General features: G+C 41.5%; 1 protein-coding gene across 1 annotated transcript in view; it reads left to right on the top strand.

Annotated features, from left to right (window-relative positions):
• The window catches only part of CPNE7 (copine 7), a 42,592-nt gene extending 22,583 nt beyond the window's left edge, over window positions 1–20,009 (top strand). The window contains exons 6-15 of the mRNA XM_051974762.1: window positions 78–167; window positions 647–745; window positions 2,331–2,417; window positions 3,936–3,995; window positions 6,666–6,799; window positions 7,043–7,097; window positions 8,174–8,225; window positions 8,732–8,865; window positions 16,671–16,907; window positions 17,679–20,009. Coding sequence (XP_051830722.1) covers window positions 78–167; window positions 647–745; window positions 2,331–2,417; window positions 3,936–3,995; window positions 6,666–6,799; window positions 7,043–7,097; window positions 8,174–8,225; window positions 8,732–8,865; window positions 16,671–16,907; window positions 17,679–17,816 — 1,086 coding nt within the window. The 3' untranslated portion in view covers window positions 17,817–20,009. The remainder of the gene's footprint in view (window positions 1–77; window positions 168–646; window positions 746–2,330; window positions 2,418–3,935; window positions 3,996–6,665; window positions 6,800–7,042; window positions 7,098–8,173; window positions 8,226–8,731; window positions 8,866–16,670; window positions 16,908–17,678) is intronic.
• Window positions 20,010–20,307: the final 298 nt, after the last annotated feature.

Here is a 20,307-nt window from a genome sequence, read left to right as displayed (position 1 = left end):
TACCTGAAGATGAATGTGTCAGTACCATTGATCAGGCTCTGCAAACTTTAATTACAGGTTCTGTTTGGTTTCCACAGGTTGTGAAGAATAACCTGAATCCTGTGTGGGAGACATTCAAAGTTTCTCTGAACTCACTTTGTAGCTGTGAAGAGAAGAGGCCTCTTAAGGTACTAGGGCTTGGGATCTGAGGAATGGGACTGGTAAAAAGTCCCTCTTCCCTCTTGTGAAGGGATCTGGGAGAAAGAATTCATCTCCCCTCTTGTCCCAACCTCTACTGAGTTCCGGGATTGGAATTTAGCCTTTAATCACAGGTAGGATGGGAGAAAAGTGAAGGAAGAAAAGCTTGGTCTAGGAGCAAGGTTAAGGCCAAGAGTGGGATAGGGGTTGGGTTTAGGGATTCGGGGGTATGGACCAGGGAATGATAACAGAAGTTATATAACCTTCAAACCTTGTGAGGTAGGTAGCACAGAATGAATAGTTCTAGCTCTGGTTAAGGGATAGGTTGGGATCAGGAGAAATTGATGTTAAGAAGAAAGATGAAAAGGGAGGAAATGGATGGACAGGCCACATGGTGCAAGAACTGATCTGGTTCTCCTAGGATGCCCTTAGGCAGGCTGGGCTAAAGTTTGCTCTTGTTTTGTGCCAGTGTCTGGTTTGGGACTACGATTCCAGAGGGAAACATGACTTCATTGGCGAATTCTCCACTACTTTTGAAGAAATGCAGAAGGCGCTTGAAGAGGATAAGGTACATGGGATGAGGTGGACCTAGAGCAAGAAGTCTATGGTTAGGAGCTGAAGAGCTGCCCCGTGAGTGTAGCAGGGACAACTGGCATCAGGAGTGAGCCAGATGGAACAGGGCTGGCCCCTCTTCTCTTTGCTCATCTCCACATATGGGCAACACCAGCGAGCAGGGGAATGTGCTATCTTCTCTCCCCATCCCCAAAGCATATAATTGGAGTACTTGGTTTCATAGTGAAACAGTTAGGATTTTGCTATGTTCCATGGTCCCTCACACTTCCCCTTGATCAATTTGTACTTAGGAAGTGAAGATAGTCATGAATGTAGGGGAGAGAGAAGGGAAAACTATGAGTGAGGGCTTGCCATAGGGTTGGAAGTTGGAGAGTTTGGACTGCTGATAGATTAATGGATGGTTCCCCAAAAGAGGTCACAAAAAGTTGCACATGACTAAAAAATAACTTAAAGAGACAAAAAAGATGTGAGCAATTGGAAAAGAAGTGTTCCACACACTATATTCCCCTCCCCCCGCAATTCTCCCTCTTAATCTCCAAGTGTTTTCCAGTTTAAGCTAATTTATAAAAATAGTAGCATAGAAGATAGAGGAGGTGGGATGCTCAGCCGGGCAGTAAGGACACCTGAGTTTTATTGCTAGCTCACCATCTGATGCCATTGGGGATATATGACATAGGTCTCTGTCTTTGCTATTCCTTTACATAAGGGAGAATCAAAGAGTGATCCAAGGTATCCTGTTGGGGAAAGACCTCAAAAATGGTGGGATCTAAAAAAATCCAAGACTGTGCTGTTGTTTCCATACCAGACTGCATAAGAGTTCAATGCACTGTATCTAAAGGAGGAGGTTTACATGAGAATTAGCATTCTTAGTGTGTGTGGGTGGCCATGGCAAAGCTTCCAAATTGCACGGGCACCATTCCCCTGGGAAAATGTATCTTATCTTAAGAGAGTCGCCATATGCATGAGATAGATACACTGTGTGCAAGGGATACACTGTATTTGTTAATGAAAGCTCAGATTCTCTGCATGGAACTTGTTAAATACAGGTTTGTTTCCACTTTACAGAAATCCAAGTAGTTGCAAAACCAGATTTATACCAAAAGATAAATTAGGGAGTCATAGTTACTTTACAAGATTATCGTTACTTTTACAGGGGAATTGATCTTTATGTCTTCTCTGTCATGTGAGAGATTTATTTTGTAATAACTTTTTCCAGGTCACATTGTATAAAGTGAGACACATGCATGTTTGCATATTGCAGAAACTGATTCCCCCTTATTATGTCCTCCATCCATTCAATAGGCATTTATTAAACACCTACTTTGTACCAGACGATAGTTAGGCAAAGATAAAAATGAAACATTCCCTTCCCTCAAGGAGGTTATACTCTAAGATGGAAAATAAATCCACCTTATTAGGTTTCGCACATGAAATGCTTATAATAATCTGTATCCTTAATACTGCAAGCTGTGTGTGGGTTAGAAAGTGTATGACTTATATTGTCTGGGTAATCTAGAGTCTGTTACACAGATATCTGTATTATAGACACCAGATCTTTATCCTGTGTTCTTTACCCTTAGGTTCAATGGGACTGTGTGAACCCCAAGTACAAAGCGAAGAAACGGAACTATAAGAACTCAGGGGTGGTCATCCTGTCAGATTTGAAGGTGAGGCTAGAAGAGATTCACAATTCTGCCTTTTCTTTTTTAAAATATCATTTGTTATTTTTTTTAACATTCATTTATTTAAAAATTTGAGTTCCAAATTTTCTTCCTATCTCCAATTCCTTCCCTTATCCATCGAAGAAGGTAAGCAACATAATATTAATTACACACATGAAGTCATTCAAGACATAGTTCCATAAAATTTGCAAAAAAGCAAGAAAAATGAACAAAGTGAGAAAATTATTCTTCAGTTTGCCCTCAGAATTCATCAATTTCCTCATTAGAGGTAAATAACATTTTTCATCCTAAGTACGTTGGACTTATCTTAAATCATTTTATTAATCAGAGAAGCTAAGTCTTTCACAGCTGAGCATTGTTACAATATTGTTATTGTGTACACTGTTTCTCCTGGTTCTGCTACTTCACTTTGCATTACTTCATATAAATCTTCCTAGTTTTTTTCTGAAACCATACTGATCATCATTTCTTTTCAGCTCAATAGTATTTCATTACAACAATATGCCACAATTCATTCAGCCATTCTTCAATTGGATGGGCATCCCCCTCAATTTTCCATTCTTTGCCAACACACACACACACACACACACACACACACAGCTGTTATAAATATTTTTTTGTTTATATAGACTCTTTTTCTTTTCTTTTGATCTCTTTGAGATAGACCTAGTAGTAGTATTTGCTGTGTCAAAGAATACATACAGTTTTCTAGCCCTTTGGACAGAGTTCCAACTTGTTCTTTAGAATGTTTGGACCAGTTTACAGATCCAATAGTGTATTAGGATCCCTATTTTTCTATATCCCCTCTAGTATGTCACTTTCCTTTTTTGTCATGTTAGTCAATCTGATAGGTCTAAAGTGGTACCTCAGAGTTGTTTTAACAATTGTGCTTTTCTGAGGTCAGGAACTGAGGCATCCTGTATGTGACCCTCTCTTCTTTTATATGAAATGGCTGCTCAACACCCTCTATGGGGGGAAGCGGATAATAACCCTCGGGTTACTTCCTTCCTTTCTCTTGAATCTTGGTAGTTTTAATGGAAGAGAGGAAGACATGTCCTACTCCATCTTCAGACATCAGGCTCTCCCTGAATTTTGCTGAGATGGGCTGGGATAGGTGGAATGTCAGAAAGTCTTCCCAGTCATGGAGTGGCAGTGGTGGACACCCTATGGGCAAGAGATGGGTGGATTGTGGATTTATAGGGAATATGGGAGTGAGGGTTGCAGATGGGCAGGTGTTTAGATGGATTGATGGTTAGATATGGGCAAATGAAAGAGGAGAAATTCTGTCTTTTCCCCATTCTCTGGTTGTTTGCCAGCCTGAAACATTTAATTTTTTCTTTTTGATTTATGTCTTCCCTTCCCTTTTGGCACTTCCCTCCTCCCTGTGTCTCAGAGGTCCCCCTCTGGAGTCCCAGGTCTGGTCGCTGGAGGAGGGAGGTGAGTGCAAGGGGAAGTGCCCAGTAAAGCCATCAATGAGCCCCATTAATGCTGTTTGTTTGGAAGATTCACAGGGTCTACTCCTTCCTGGATTACATTATGGGTGGATGCCAGATTCACTTCACTGTAAGTAACACTTTCTTTGTCACCTCCTCAGTGATGCTGGGAATGCTGCCAAGAGCAGAGCCGCCCACTATATTGTGCTGGAAACAGCTTGAAAGGGAATCTCAGGGCTAGGCTGAGGGAGGCAGGCTCTTCCTGGGCAGGACCTTGGGGGTCAGCAGGGGCAGTGAGAACCTCTGTGCTGGCTCTCCATTTGGGAAGTAAACTCCTTTGTAAATGATCTCTGGGCAGGATAATTTCCTGCCATCATCCAGCAGATTTCTGGGCTTCTTCCCTCCTCTGCCCAGAGGGTGTACTCAGGGAAGGTAAACTAATTTTAACATTAGATCAAGCAAAACATAATGTGGAGATTAGCCCAAGCAAAACATAATGTGGAGATGAGTATGCTGTGAAAGGCAAGCCATATATTGAGCTTGGGGGTGTTCAAAAAATGATAGACTTTGGAATTATCCATAGCTAGTTGCACATCATTACCCAAAATAACAGAGGGGACTTTTAATGTTGTTTAAATGGGGGCATGGTCCTTTTGAAGGAGCAGGATATAGTGTAAAGCTTCTTAAATTGTGGGTCCCGATTCCACAAGGGATTGTGTAACAGAATGGGAGGGGGAGTTGTGAAATGATTTATTATCAGTACATGTTTTATTTGTATACCTATGTAACCGGAATTCTGTAAAAAATATCTCGGGGAGGAGGGAAAAGAGGTGAGTGGGAAAAGCTTAAGAAACCTGAACAGTAGATAGAGTGCTGGGCTCCAAGTCTGGGAGACAACAGTTATTCAAGTCCTAACTTTGATAATTGCTCCTTCAGGCACTGTTCTAAGTGCTTTATAATTAGTATGTTATTTGATAATTAATAGCCACATTTTGCAGATGAAAAAACTGAGGCTAATAGAAATTAAATTACTTTCCCAATTCACACAGTTGATAAATGAATGAGGCAAGATTTGAACTCAGATTTTTTTCTTCTCTTCAAGTCCAGTGCTTTATTTCCCAAGCTACCTAGATGCATTAAAGATGTCCCAGAATGGGATCCAAGGGTCTATGTTTTCTTATGGCAGCACTGCTGCTTGTCAGCCTCCCTCCTTACCCCACTCAGGTTGCTTTGATGGTAGTGGAATGTGGGGGAAGGGCAGAATTTCTATGTTGGTTGTATCTGAGCCTCAGAGATGGATCAAAGAATCACAGAATTGGGAAGGACCTCAGAGGTCGGAGAGCACAACCTGGATGTGAACAGGATCGCCTCTATCGACAACATCTCCATAAGGGCAGGCATCTGGCTTCTGCCTGAAGATTTCCACGAAGGGGAACCCACCATCTCCTGAAAGAACCCATTCTACTTTTTAATCAGTTTTAGGAAACGTTGAATTACTTACTTCCAACTTACATCTGCCTCTCTGAAAGTCCCCTGTTGCTTTTAGTCCTGCCCTCTAAGGGCAAACAAAGCAAATCCTATCCCTTTTTCACATGAAGATGGGAAGGAAACAATTATTAAGTACCTACTATGTGCTGAGCACATGGTATATACTTTACAAATATTATCTCATTTGATCTTCATAAGAAACCAAGAGGTAACTCCTGTTACTTCCCCAAAGGGGGTCATGAAGAATTGGACATGATTGAAATGATGGAACACCAATATGCATGTGTATGTACGTATATATATACATATATACGTACATACACATATTTACACAATATATATATGCACCAATATATACACATGTATGAATGTCTATATCTGTGTATATATGTATATATATGTCCATATACAGGCATGTATATATTTGTATATATAGATGTGTATATATGTATGTATGTTTATATACATAGGTATTTGTATATATAGGTATGTGTATATGTGTATGGATGTATATGGAAATATGTGTGCATGCATGTATATATGTGTGTATATGCATGTTTATATATAGGCATGTGTATATATGTATGTGTGTTTGTATTTTATATATGTGTGTGTATGTGTATATCAACATTACCTTTGTAATCGCGAACAACAACAACTTTCTGACTCCAGGCTCAGCATTCTAGCCATTGCTATGTATGTGTGTGTGTGTATATAGATATATGTGTGAATATGTATGAATGTTTGTATATATAGATATGTGTATGTACTTGAATATATGTGTATATCTATATTACCTTTGTAATCCTGAACAACAACAACTTTCTGACTCCAGGCTCAGCACTCTAGCCACGGCACCCACCTACCACTGTTATGTGAAAACAGCCTTTGTTTTCCTTTGAGTCTTTTCTTCTTAAGGCAAAACATCCCCCGTTCCTTCTTACGCCTGTTTATATGATTTTAGCATCCACCAGGGTGTTGTACCCCCATCTTCCAGTCTTCATCTTAGTCACTGTCCAGCTCCAACTCCCTGGTCCACAAAGTAGTCTGGCCCCATCTTGATCCCATCTTCTTGTCCAGGCTGTGCCATTGGTGAATCATGTGGTCTCAGACAGTTGGTTTCTCTGAATTTAGTTTCTTTGTCTGTCAAATAATAATAATAAGATAATACTTGCCCCTCAAGATTATTGTGAGGAGATAATAAGTAGGAAAGCTCTTAGAAGTCTATGAAACACTTCATGGGGGACTTGCCAGGGAGTTTTAATTATCATTCAGGGATATCCTGACTCAGTGTTGCTTTTCTGCTCCCCAGGTGGCCATTGACTTCACAGCTTCCAATGGAGACCCCCGCAACAGTTGCTCTCTGCATTATATCAACCCCTATCAGCCCAATGAGTACCTGAAGGCACTCATTGCAGTAGGAGAAATCTGCCAGGACTATGACAGGTGACATGTCCACCTTTCCCAATACTTTTGTCCAGCATTTCCTTATCCGAACCTTGTTTCATCTCCGCCTCTCTCTTTCTCCCTCTGCCCTGGCTTTTCATCATCTGTTCCTTTTTCCTGAGAACTCTGTGGGAGGGGGAGTCAACAAGACAAGATGGGAACATGGGAATCAGCAAAGCATGATGGGAGCCTGGGATTCAAGATAGGATGGGAATACTGAACCTGACATTTACTTTCTTCCAGTGACAAGAAATTTTCCGCTTTGGGATTTGGTGCCCGGATTCCTCCCAAGTATGAGGTCAGAGCTTCTGAACACATTGATAAAGCTGTGCCCAACTTTGGTTCTATAACACTCGGCTGAGATTTGTTTTTCTGATGTGACGTTCTTTGCCTCTTGTATTCTGGGACTGTCTTTTGGTAGTCTAGTGAAGCCTATGGACCCTTTTCAAAATAATTTTTATTTTGTTTTATTTTTGCAAGGCAATTAGAGTCAAGTGATTTGTCCAGAGTCACACAGTTAGGACTGTTAAGTGTCTGAGGTTGAATTTGAATTGAGGTTCTGCTGATACCAGTGCTGGTGCTCCATCCATTGTGCTATCTAGTTGCCTCCAAAATAATGTTTTTAAAGGCATAAAATAAAATCAAAGGATAGAAACCAATTATGTTGGAATCCAGTTATCAAAGTAGTTTAAAAAACCCAACATCCCAGAATCAAAAGTCAAGTTCCCAGACACCAGGTTAAGAACTCTTGATTTAATGGTTAGAACAATATTGATTCATTATCCATTCCATAGTCATTGATTTCCTTCTATTCATTCAATTAGCATTTACTAAGGATCCCTTATGGCCAGCTAGGTAGTGCAGTGGACAGAGTGCTGGATCTGGAGTCCTGAACCTTTAGACACTTAATAGCTATATAACTTTGGGCAAGTCACTCAACCCAGTTTGCCTCAGTTTTCTTATCTGTAAAATAAGCTGTAGAAGGAAATGGTGAACTACTTCATTATCTCTATCAAAGAAAGTCATGGAGAATTAATTATGATTGAAGCAACTAAACCACGTGCCAAGTTTTGTGCATGTTGTTGATTCTGAGGAAGCAGTTCCAATACCATTCCAAAGTGAGGTGGGCAACCATCTGGCAAATCCATAAATACCCATAATTCTAAGGGGGCTTCACTGGATGTCTTCTTGAATCTTCCAACTTCCTGAGCAAGGGGATTTCTCTCCCCCCCGCCCAGGTACTGAGGAGTGGGATGGCTGAGCACACTAAACTGGGATTTAAGGGAATGGAGTAGTACAAACTTTAATCCCTTTCCCTCCTTGCAAAAAATGATTTCATTGGGAAACTACTCCTATTCTTATTTTTCATTTCAGGTCTCCCATGACTTTGCCATTAATTTCAACCCAGATGATGATGAGTGTGAAGGTAAGAGGCAGGGGTCCTGGCGGTGGAGAGGAGCAGATTTATTGCTTGAGTTGAGGGTTCCTTCTCTTATCTCAGAGGGGCAAAGGTTGTCTATTTCCAATACCTCTGCAGCCCTACCATGTTACTGTATCATAAATTTAGAGCTGGAAGGTCATTTATTGAAATCCTCTCATTTTCTAGATGGAAGGGCAGGCCCAGAGAGTTTCATGATTTGCCCAAACCACACTGGCTGAGTCGGGTCCTCAGATTCCAAATGTAGATCTTTTCCTGCTGTGCTAAACTATCTCTAGAAGGAGAAGCTATTCTTCCCAGACTCTAGGATGCTAGGAGCAATTGCAGTGGTCTGGGCTCTGATGACAGTCACCTGCCTTTTGTTGCATTGGGATCTTTGGGGGTAGCTTAGGAAGGAACCCATCCTGAAGGGAAGGATGTGGGAGGAGGATGGGCAGTGTCACCCACATGGGCATTAGATGCTTTCCCCCTCTACTTCCTCTCATTCCCAACAGGGATCCAGGGAGTGGTGGAATCGTACCAGAATTGCCTACCCAAGATCCAACTCTATGGCCCTACCAATGTGGCGCCCATCATTGCCAAGGTGGCCAGGATGGCGGCAGCTGAGGAGAGAACTGGGGAGGCCTCTGTATGTACCCAGAGTGTACCTGCTGTTATAAGAAAAGGGCAATTTAGAGTGGTATATGGTTGATCTTGGAGACCTCACTTTTTCTTTCTTTTTTTTTTTTGAGGCAGTTGGGGTTAAGTGACTTATTCAAGTTCACATAGCTAGTAAGTGTTAGGGCATTGCTTTCTTTAAAAAAAAGTTTTATGGATGTCTGGTTTCTATATCATAGTCATTTCTGAAATAATATTTGCCCTTTTCTTCTTTCTTCCTCTCTTCCTTCCCCTCCCCTTGCCCTCCAAATTGAACCCTTTAATATAACAAAGAAAAACAATTCAACAAAACACCCAATACCATCACTTGTCAGCAAATGTATCCGACCCTCTAAAGTCATAAACTCTTCTCTGTTTAATGGAGGAAGGCTTGTTTTATTCTGTTCCCTGGTTCCATTATTAATTGCTCAATTATACAGCTTGATGTCTTCGTTTACATTATTGTAGTCATTATGCATATTGTCTTTTCAGTTTTGCTGCTTTCATTCTGCATCAGTTCATATAAATCTCCCTATGTTTTTCTGCATTTCCCATATCCATCATGTTTCATCCACCATGACAATTCTATTATATTTATATAAGAGTTTATTTGACTGTTCTCCAAATAATGTTTTTCCAAGGCTTTCCCAGAAGACCACTCACTGAGCCAGCACTTTATCAAGCATAAAACATCAGATATATGTGAATTATGATGAAAACATCAAAATGATAATATCATATAATTGAATCTGAATTATATTATCTTCCTATTATATACCATTAAAATATGGTTGACTGGGAAGGAACTAGAAGGCAGCCCTGTGGCTGTCTGATAGATGAGGGTAGAATCAGTTCTGCCCCTGAGGCTTGGCAAATTTTGCGATTTCAGACAACTGATTACAATTTGTCCAAAGGGAGCGTCAGCGGTACTGCCCATTGCTGGAAATTTTCTGTCTAGATTTACTTGGAGATGTAGTAATAATTGACATTTATATTGGGTTTTAAAATTTGTGTATGTTACCTTACTTGAACTTCACAATAACCTGAAGAGGTAATTGCTACAGGTATTTTTTTTTTTACAGATGAGGAAACTGAGGCTCAGGGAGATTAAGAGACCTATCTGTATGGTTACATAGCATGTGTCAGAGGTTGAATTGAAACCCAAGTGTTTCTGCCTACAAATAGCACTTGCTGATGGTGATCTTCCCTATTTGGAGGGGGGCATTTCCCCCATGGGATTCAGAGGGAAGAGATGGGGAAGAGAAGAGTTTCTGCTTAAAGGCTCATAGACTTAGAAATAGAAGGAACCTTAGAATACCAGTAAGTCCAACCTTGTCATCTTAAAGAAACGGAGGCACAGAGAAGTAAGGGACCTACCCAAGGTCACATAGCTGGTCGGTGTCTGAATTAGAATTTGAACATGGATCTTCCTGACTCTAGATTCATTGTTGGTATCTACTATACCCTGCTGTCTTTTAAAATTAGAGAGCTGGAAAAACTCTGATGCCCCTTTTAATTAGAGATAACTAGTGGGTGCAGGAGCCAGGAAGTTCAAATTGGGCTTCATATACTTACTAGCTATATAACTCTGGAAAAGTCTCCTAATCCCCTCTCTGCCTCAGTTTCCTCATCTGTAAAATAGGAATATTAATAGCATCCTTCAATTATTATGAGAATCAAGTGAGATAAGATTTATAAAGAGCTTTGCAAATTTTTAAGTATAAATGCTGGCTGTTTTTCTAATTCTGAATTTCTGAGAAAGAACAGTTCTTTTTTGTCTGCTCTTCATCTACCGTCCTTTAACTCTAGTCAACTCAGGTACACTTGGGCTTGATAAAGGTAGTGTGATTCACCAAGATAGCCAAAGAAAGTGGAAATGTTGAATACAAACAAGCCATCTGACAGCCATCTTCAAGTATATGAAGGACTGTCCATGGAAAAAGATCAATTTGTTTTGCTTGGTCCCAGGGGACAGTGATGTCTCAGTAGGAGTGACGGTTGGAAGTAGCATGGAGACAGATTTAGACTTGACATAAGGATAAACTTCTGACACTAAGAGTCATCCAGAAGTGGAATGGATGATGTTGGGGAGGTAATGAGTTCCTCTCTACTGACTATCGACTGTCAAAGGTTAGATGACCAACTTTTTTTTTTTTCTTGGTTACATAGGTTTTATTTATACAAGAAATTTTAAATTTAAAATAATCAAAAATTGTCCTTTTTATATTTCAACAATGTTTATAATATAGTTTAAATAATATATAATAATATGGTTTCTGCATTCCTTTTGTTCTTTTTTTAATAGCTTTTTATTGACAAAACACACGGATAATTTTTCAACACTGACCCTTGCAAAACCTTCTGTTCCAACTTTTCCCCTCCTTTCCCCAACCCCTTCCCCTAGGTGGCAAGTAGTACTATACATGCTGAATATGTTAAAGTATATGTTAAATACAATATATGTATATATTTATGTTTATACAGTTGTCTTACTACACAAGAAAAATCAGATTTAGAAAGAAGGTAAAAATAACCTGGGAAGAAAAACAAAAATGCAAGCAAACAATAACAGAAAGATGTAAATGCTAAAAACACTCATTTCCCAGTGTTCTTTCACTGGGTGTAGCTGGTTCTCTTCATTACTGATCAATTGGAACTGATTTGGATCCTCTCATTGTTGAAGAGAACCACTTCCATCAGAATTGATCCTCATACAGTATTGTTGAAGTGTATAATGATCTCCTGGCTCTGCTCACTTCACTCAGCATCTGTTCATGTAGCAAATTTCTCCAGGCCTCTCTGTATTCATCCTGCTGGTCATTTCTTACAGAACAATAATATTCCATAACATTCATATACCACAATTTATTCAGCCATTCTCCAATTGATGGGCATCCACTCAATTTCCAGTTTCTAGCCACTACAAACAGGGCTGCCACAAACATTTTTGCACATACAGGTCCCTTTCCCTTCTTTAGTATCTCTTTGGGATATAAGCCCAGTAGAAACACTGCTGGATCAAAGGGTATGTACAGTTTGACAACTTTTTGAGCATAGTTCCAAATTGCTCTCCAGAATGGTTGGATCCGTTCACAACTCCACCAACAATGCATCAGTGTAGATGACCAATTCTTTTCAATCAATAGTTATTAAACCTCTATAATGTACAAGACATATGCTAGACATTGGAGATGCAAACCAATAACAAAAATGATCATGTTGTGGCAGGGGTTCTTGTAATTCCGAAACAACAGCTGAGACTATCTCAGAAAGCAAAGTGATTGGGATGACTTTAGCAATAACCCAAAATGTTGAGGGTCAAGGGAAGGAAGAGGTATAAAATGAGCTTGGTTGATATTAGAAACCCAAGTGTCCTGGTTCTGAAATATTTGAGGATTGTATCTAAAGCGCAATTGAAAAATTATTGGACTTGTGGTCAAAAGGCTGGCATTCATGTGCTGCCTTTGCCACTTAACTCGTTGTGTGACTTTGAGTAAGTTCTTCTCTGTGCTTCAGCTCCCTTATTTGTAAAATGGAGTTACAGCTTACCTTACCTCCCTCAGAGGTTAGCTATGAGCAGTCACTTATTAACAGCTCTATGTGCCAGACAATATGTTAAGTGCTGGGAATAGAAAGAAAGGCAAAAACATGGGTCCTCCTCTCTAGGGACCCACAGTCAATGAGAGAGACAATAAGTAAATAACTAGATAAATACATGATAAAGACAGAGGAGATGAAAGGTAAGCTCAAGCGGGAAGACACTAGAAGCTAGGGAGACTGGGAAAAACCTGCATAGGATGATATGTATACACACATATTTAAAATAATAGTTTATTTTTCCCCAGGTAACATGTAAAGTCAATTTTTAATATTCATTTAAAAAACTTTTGAGTTCCAGATTCTCTCTCTCCTACCCTCCCTGGGATAATAAGCAATTTGTTATGGTTATACGTGTTCAGTCATGCAAAAAAAAATATTATAAGGTGAGATAGAGTATTGAAGGCAGTCTGAGAAGCGAGGAGGCAGAGAGTACAGAGGAGAGAGAACCTTTTAGATGTCTGGGACAGATAGTATAAAGGCAGGGAGATGGGAATTGGCATGATATTTTCAAGGAATAGCAAATAGACCCTTATTTCTGTAGTGTCAAGTATATGGAGGGGAATGAAGTATAAGAATTAATGTCTGTTGATTGGTTGAAAAAGACTGAAGAGATCAGAAGGGGCTAGGTTGTGAAGGCTTTGATTATCAGATTTTATATTTGATCCTGGGAATAATAGGGAGACACTCGAGTTTATTGAGTAGGAGGGGTGACATGGTCAGGTATTTGCTTTAGAAATTACCTTGGCAGCTGAGTGGAGAATGAATTGGAGTGGACAGAGACTTGGGGAGGAGACAAACTAGAAGGCTTGCTTCAGTAGCCTTGGCAAGAGTGCTTTCTTTGTAGGGATCACACTTAGCTTTTATACTTTGGAATTAGTATCACATGGCGAAGTACTTTACATAGTACATATAAATGCAAATTGCTTAAACTTAAACTGGGAAAGCTTGGGAGGGAGAGCTTCTGAGGGAAGGTCTTCCTCTCTAGCCCACAGTAGGATGGTCTAGCAGGGGTCCTCAAACTACAGGCTGTGGCCAGATGCGGCAGCTGAGGGCATTTATCCCCCCCACCCAAGACTATGAAGTTCCTTTATTAAAGGCCCACAAAACAAAGTTTTTTGTTTTTACTTTAGTCTGGCCCTCCAACAGTCTGAGGGACAGTGAACTGGCCCCCTCTTTAAAAAGTTTGAGGACTCCTGAAAGGATGCTTTTAAAAAAATTCTCTGAGCATCCCCCCTTTTACCCAACTTTGTCAAGGCCGAGGCAGAATGAAGGTTGGTGGTGAGCGGGGCATTGGGTGGGCACTTAGGAGCACCCCCCCAGACTGGGGGCTTCCTGCTGCAGGCTCCCCAGTCTCTCTGCTGCCCTTTAGCAACATTTGAGCAGCTGCTAATCGCCACCAGGAACTTTTGTTAATACATCACTCCTGCCAAGTCAACAGGCAGCAGCTGGTGAGATGTGATCGGTGAGAGGGGGAAGGAAAGGTCAGGAATTACCCAGGGGTTGGCAAGCATCTGTGTAATTCATATGCACCATCACGGATTGATTTGGCAACCTCGTTGCCATCCTTGTCCAGGGAGGAGCAGCAGAGTCTCCTTTAGCAAGAGATAGTCGATCTCATGTGGAGGGTCAATGATGACCAGTGGTGGTCAGCCTTGGAACAGGGAGTCCAAAACTCATTTAGTTTGCAGTTTTTGTCTTTTTTTTGAAATGAATGTTCCTGATGTTCCGGGGATTCATTAGAATGGAAATAATGAAATTTCAAGGGGAGGAGCTGATTTAAGAAATATTGGATAATCAGTCAGGTTCTCTACTTCCCCCTGCCCCTCTAGCTCCTTGTTTTCTATTCCATGCTGGGAATGGATAGCATCACCTTTCAGACTGATGGAAAATGGCCAAGGGTGACCTTTTCTTATATCTCCTAGGCTTCCCATTTTTCTGACTAATACTTTCCTTTGAGCTTGAGAGAGAGAGAGAGATTTTGGTTTAAAAGGCTTTATTTTCAACCTTCTGCTGGATTCTAGTCTGTTGATAGAGGACTTAGTTAATCAGTCAGTCAATCAGAAAAGCATATTAATTAAACACTTAATGTGCACCAGGCACTTGCTAAGAGCTGGAGATACAAAGAGTTCCTGTTTACAAGGAGCTCATGTTCTAATGAGGGTGGGAGAGGGGGAAGGAAGCATACATAAAACACCTAGAATTTATAAAGCACTCACTATGTGCTAGGCATTGTACCAAGTCTTTATAATTATTATCTTATTTTATCTGCACAATAACCTTTCAAGGTAGGTGCAATTATTATTTCCATTTTACACATGGGGAAACTGAGGCAAACAAATTAAAGTGACTTGTCCAGATCACACAGCCAATAAGAGTCTGAGACCAGATTTGAACTTATGGAGATGAACTTTCTTGATACTCTATTCATTATGGCACTACCTAGCAGCCCTTAGCAATCAACTATATGCATACAGAACAAGAACCTGTGCAATTGAAGTTGGGAATCCCTCTCAGTGTAGGACATTCTGCTTATTATAAACATTAACATCCTGACCTATCCTTTCTCCTTGCTTGGAGATCATCTCTTATTTCTGTTTCAAAGATGATGGAACTGTGGAAGAAGAGTCAGACTTCCCAAATCTCTGGAGATTAGAATCTAGAGTCTCTCCTGGGAAGAGAAATCCTTACTATTCTCTCCAAGTTAGTGACCCAATGATGATCAGAGAAAACTATGGACTGAGGATGTAACACAAGGATTATGAATCAAATTTCCCAGGGAGAACAGGCAAGAAATATAACTTCTTCCTCACAGCAGAGAGGCAGAATCCCATCATTGCCAAATGTCACTAAATTAATATTTATTTGTTTTTCTTTGTCACGAGGCATATTTCACTCTGGAGGGGTTGGAATAACTGTTATTTATAAGAGTATCAGTAAAATATACTAAAAAAAAATCTCTCAGGGTTAAGTGTATTTCCTAGAGAAGCAGAGGATTATGGACTATTATAAGCTATATGACAAGCTATATATAAATGGAGCGGGACTGAGGTCCATATGTTGATTGTTTTCTCTGAAATCAGATTTGTATGAGTGGAAGATAATCTCCATCATCCAGGTGAGGGCCAGCCTCATTCTATCACTTAAAGAAAGGGTAATTATGAGTAAAAGAGAGCTCTGGATATAACATTTTCCAACCAGACCTTTAAGAGTGATGGTGGTTCTGACCATAAGAACAAGATGCTCAAAGAGATTTAGGGGAGGTAGGAAAAGGAGAGCTAATATTTTGGGCTTTTGTGTCTACAGCTGAGCCTGGGACCGAAGGTAGAAGGACTAAGAGGAGATGAGCTCTGAGATCAAAGTTTCTAAACTCATGGGGAAACAGACTTGCTCATCAAACTCATGCATGTTGGGATAAAGGGGTCCTCTCAAAGTTAGAAGGGATGAGCTTTAGATGCTCCCCCCTAAAAGAGCATTATACTATTTCATAAAGAAGAAACAAAACTTACAGATTCAAGGCTAAAGATACAAGTTAGATAGTCACAGTGGGCCATGAAAGTGTAACATGTTGATGTTACAGATGGACTGGGTTCAGTCCTGGAGACCTACCAGTACTAAAACTTTTTATATGGCATCCCCACCCTAACAGTCCCCATAGGGACTGTTTCTGCTTTTTTCTAATAGTCCAAGGGCTCAGTACAGTATCCACCTTGTTGCTTTCTTGAAATATGCCCTTTAGTCTCATGGCAAGAACCAAAATGCCAGGCCAGGAAGACCATAGACTCTCTCTTTCATTGGGCCCTCCAGAGACAGAAGAATAAGGAGTGTCACGCAGGCAATATCGGGGTGAAGAGAGATTCTTAGTTTGGCCAAAGTTTCCATTTGGGTCATGTGGGATCCAACAGTTAACTACAATGAATTAATTGACTTTGGGTTCAAATAGGTAAGTGAGAGCAAAATGGGATAATGGAAGCAGGAAAAGAGAAAGGGGAAAACTTTGGAAGGACCAGAAAACAAAGGTCTCTGCTTTGGAGATTTTTTTGGGAGATCATAGGAAGGGAAAGGAGCAGTTGTAGCCTTTTCCTTTCCACAGAAAGGCGACTCTCCCCCCATCTTGGTTCTTCCCTCTAATCCCTGGGGAGGTAGCAGGAAGACCATCAGGCTTCTCTTTAGTGTCCTGCTTCTTTTCTCTCTACCCAGCAATACTATATTCTCCTGATCCTGACCGATGGTGTGGTGACTGACATGGCGGACACAAGGGAGGCCATCGTCCGCGCCTCTTACCTGCCCATGTCCATCATCATAGTAGGTGTGGGCAATGCTGACTTCACAGACATGCAGATTCTGGATGGGGATGACGGGGTCCTGCGTTCCCCCAAGGGAGAGCCCGTCCTCCGGGACATCGTACAGTTTGTCCCCTTCCGAGAATTCAAGAATGTGAGTGCCTTGGGGTGAGAATCAGTTTGTTTAAGGACAATGAACACTGGATCTTACTGGTGGGGTAGACGGAGGGGATGTTGGCAGGTGGCGTTGGAATGGGATACGTGGGATTGAAATAAATGTTCTGGAAATAAATACCATGATATTTCTATCTGTAAAATAAATTTGGTTTGCCAAAGGTCTATCAGTGGTCTCAAATCTCATCCAAGAGTATTTAAATACTAAAGTGCATGGAGGATGCTATTATAAATCTGTGTGTCTGAATGAATTACAAAGATTTCTAGGACTCGGGGATTGTATATCTTACATTTATATGATACTATGTACTTTTCAAATGTACTTTCATGTACATGAACTCATTTCATCCTTATAACAAAGCCCTGAAGTAGACATTGTTATGAGAATCAAATGAGTTAGTAGGGCAATTAGTATTGCCCCATTTTATAGATGAGGAAATAGAGGCACTGAAAAAATGCAGGCTTTCTTTCCTTTTTTTTTTTTTTCCTGAGGCAATTGGGGTTATGTGACTTGCCCAGGGTCACACAGCCAGGACGTGTTAAATGTCTGAGGTCAGATTTGAACTCAGGTCCTCCTGACTTCAGGAGTGCTCTGTGCCATCTAGCTGCCTCACAGGCTTTCATTTTGAGGTAGAAACATCTTGGTTTCTGGGTTAGGGCTCTATTCATGAGTTCAAGGACCCATCGGTTCTTGAAGAGGGTAGATTGGTCACAAGCATAAAATGCTTCTTTTTTTCCTTTTCTTCTCTAGGCTTCTGCGACAGCTCTGGCCAAGTGCGTCCTAGCTGAAGTGCCCAAGCAGGTGGTTGAATACTACAGCCACAAAGAGCTGCCTCCTCGTTGCCCTAATATGGACTCTCCGGATGCCAGCCCTGGTCCGCCACAGTGAAGCGGTACCATCAGCCTCCAGCCAGTCACTACCCTTCATATTTCTTTCCAATGCTGAGTCTGGAGATAGGAAGGGAGACAAAATGGGTCAGGGAGGTGGGAGAGGGGGAAGGTACTTGTTTCCTCTGCCTCTGTTTCAGACACCTCCCAGGGCCTCTCAGATCGCCCACCCCTTCCCCCCGTGTTCACATCAGACTCCCCCCTTTCTCTTGGTCTCCCCCTACATCTTGTGTTTCCATGGTGACTTATTCCAGAGAGGTCTGGACCGGGGACCATGGCCTGTGTGTAATGAAAGGATAACAAGGAAGGGAAAATCCTGGCTTCTTCCGATCTAGTCCCAGTGAGAGTCAATGTCCAAGCAATAAAAGCTTGGAGTCCCCGTCTCCTCAGTTCCAGAAAGGCACAGAGTGTGGGAGTGGATAGCAAGTGGGGAAGAAAGGGGGTTTGGAGCCCCAAAGAGCAGACAGAGTGCGCCTCTCTTCCCTTTTCTACCTCCTAGCCCCAAGTTCCTATTTTGAACCCCTTCCCTTTGTGGTAATGGTGAGAGAGTGGATATCAAGTTCTAGTGTGATACTTCTTCCTCACAGTTTCCAGAGAGGTCAGACCGACCTGGTTGGTCTTCCTAGGCTTAGCTCACCTGACTTGTTCTTCCCATCCTTCATCAGTGGGTCCGGGAATGGAGGAGGCTTGGGAGAAAAATTAATTTGTGGATCTGGGGGATGATTCTAGCCTGAAGGAGTTAGGTAAAGCAATGACCTTACACTCTGTTTTCTGCTGCCCAGAAAAGACAGTTACCTTCCTGCTCCCATCCCCAAATAAATTTCCTCAAAGGGTGGGCATAAGGAAAGACTTTGGGATTTATCTTCCTTCCATTCCAAGAAGACAGGTCTCTCAGATGCCCAAGTGGCTTCTCTATTTCTGTGTCTGTCTGTCTTTCTCTGTTTCTTTCTCTCTGTGTCTTTGTCTGCCTCTCTCTTACTCTCCCTATCTCTGTCTCTCTTGTCTCTCTGTCTATTTCTGTCTCTCTCTCTTTTTGTTTCTGTCTCTTTCTGTCTTTTTCTGTTTCTGTCTGTCTCTCAGTTTTTCTCTGTCTATCTCTTTGTCTTCCTATCTCTGTCTCTGTTAGTTCTGTCTCTGTCTTTCTCTATCTCTGTCTGACTTTGTCTCTGTCTCCCTTCTTTTCTCTGTCTTTGTTTCTCTCTCAAATCTGTAATTGGCAATTTTTTTGCACCTGGGACAAGTGGCATAGGGTTATGGCCATGGGGAAGAGGAAGAACTCCCTGGGATGTCACAAGGTTTCCATATTGTCAAAAGAAGAAGAGGCATCCCCTTGGAGGAGGATTGCTTCACTCAGGTGAAGATCTCCTCCAGCTCTCCCTTCACCCCTTCCTCCACTTTGCAAAGCCCCTGACTGCTAGGGTTGAGAAAGATAGACAGGAACTATTCTGGGCTAGTGCTGGTAGCAATGGGAAGGGAGTTGACCCTATAAAGGTGCAGTTAGCACCATTTAAATTTCCTACCCTAGGAGCAAAGCCTAATGGCCTCCCTTCTTAATTATGGCTCTCATCTCTGCTCTTTCTCTTTTCCTTGATCTTTCTGCCGCTGGATTGTTTCTCCAGCTATGACTACTTTCAATCCCAAGGGTCTTAAAGTGAAAATGGTCACATGGAGGCAAATTGCCCCAGGGCCTACCTTCACTCCCTCCCTATTTTCTCTACTGGCTTCTACACAGTAAAGTCTCCTCCCCATCTAGGTATCTGCTGCTCTCTAAGACCCTTGTCACTACTGATGGATCCAAGGACCAGTTACAGGTGAAGGAGAGGGGTGGAATGTGATGGGACAGAGCTATTGCCTCAATTGGAGATGTAGCCCTATCTCCCTGCCCACCCCCTCCAGCTCCCCAAACCCTCTCGAGCTGTCAGGCCAATGGATAGGAAGTGAGGCTCAATAATCCCTCTCTCAGAAACATGCATGATGAAAAAACTCCCAGAAACTGGGAAATCCCCCCAGGCTTGTTGTCTGTTGACTTTTCAATCTAGTAAATCTTCATGTTCTTACAGTTCCCCTCTGCCTCCTCCATGTGGTGTCTGCTTATGTCTGTTCTCAGCGGTGTCCTCTCCAGGGCTGTAGGAGGCAGAAACGGGGAGGGCGCGGAGGGAGAGAGTAACCCAATAAATGGTTTTTTCCCCTGCTACAGCCTGGTTCCTTTACTTCTGCATCTTTTCTCTGCTACACTTAGTTCTATTTGTGGGGTTCTCTCAGTGAGAAGTCTGAAGCAGCATTATGAAGTCAGTGAAACCTGCCTTTTTTCTCCTTCTCAGTTCTTACACTGGGATGTTTTATTTGGAAAGTTTCATTGCTGCCTTTTCCTTTAAAAAAAACACCATCCCCCCCCCTTATGCCTTCTCTTATAACAAAATAATAAAAAGCATCTGAAAATTTATTCAACATTCTACACTCATGATTCTTCACTTCTCCAATACGAGGAGAGT

Source organism: Antechinus flavipes, chromosome 2, assembly GCF_016432865.1.
Source record: "Antechinus flavipes isolate AdamAnt ecotype Samford, QLD, Australia chromosome 2, AdamAnt_v2, whole genome shotgun sequence".
NCBI lineage: Eukaryota > Metazoa > Chordata > Mammalia > Dasyuromorphia > Dasyuridae > Antechinus > Antechinus flavipes.
This window is presented reverse-complemented; position numbering and strand designations above follow the sequence as displayed.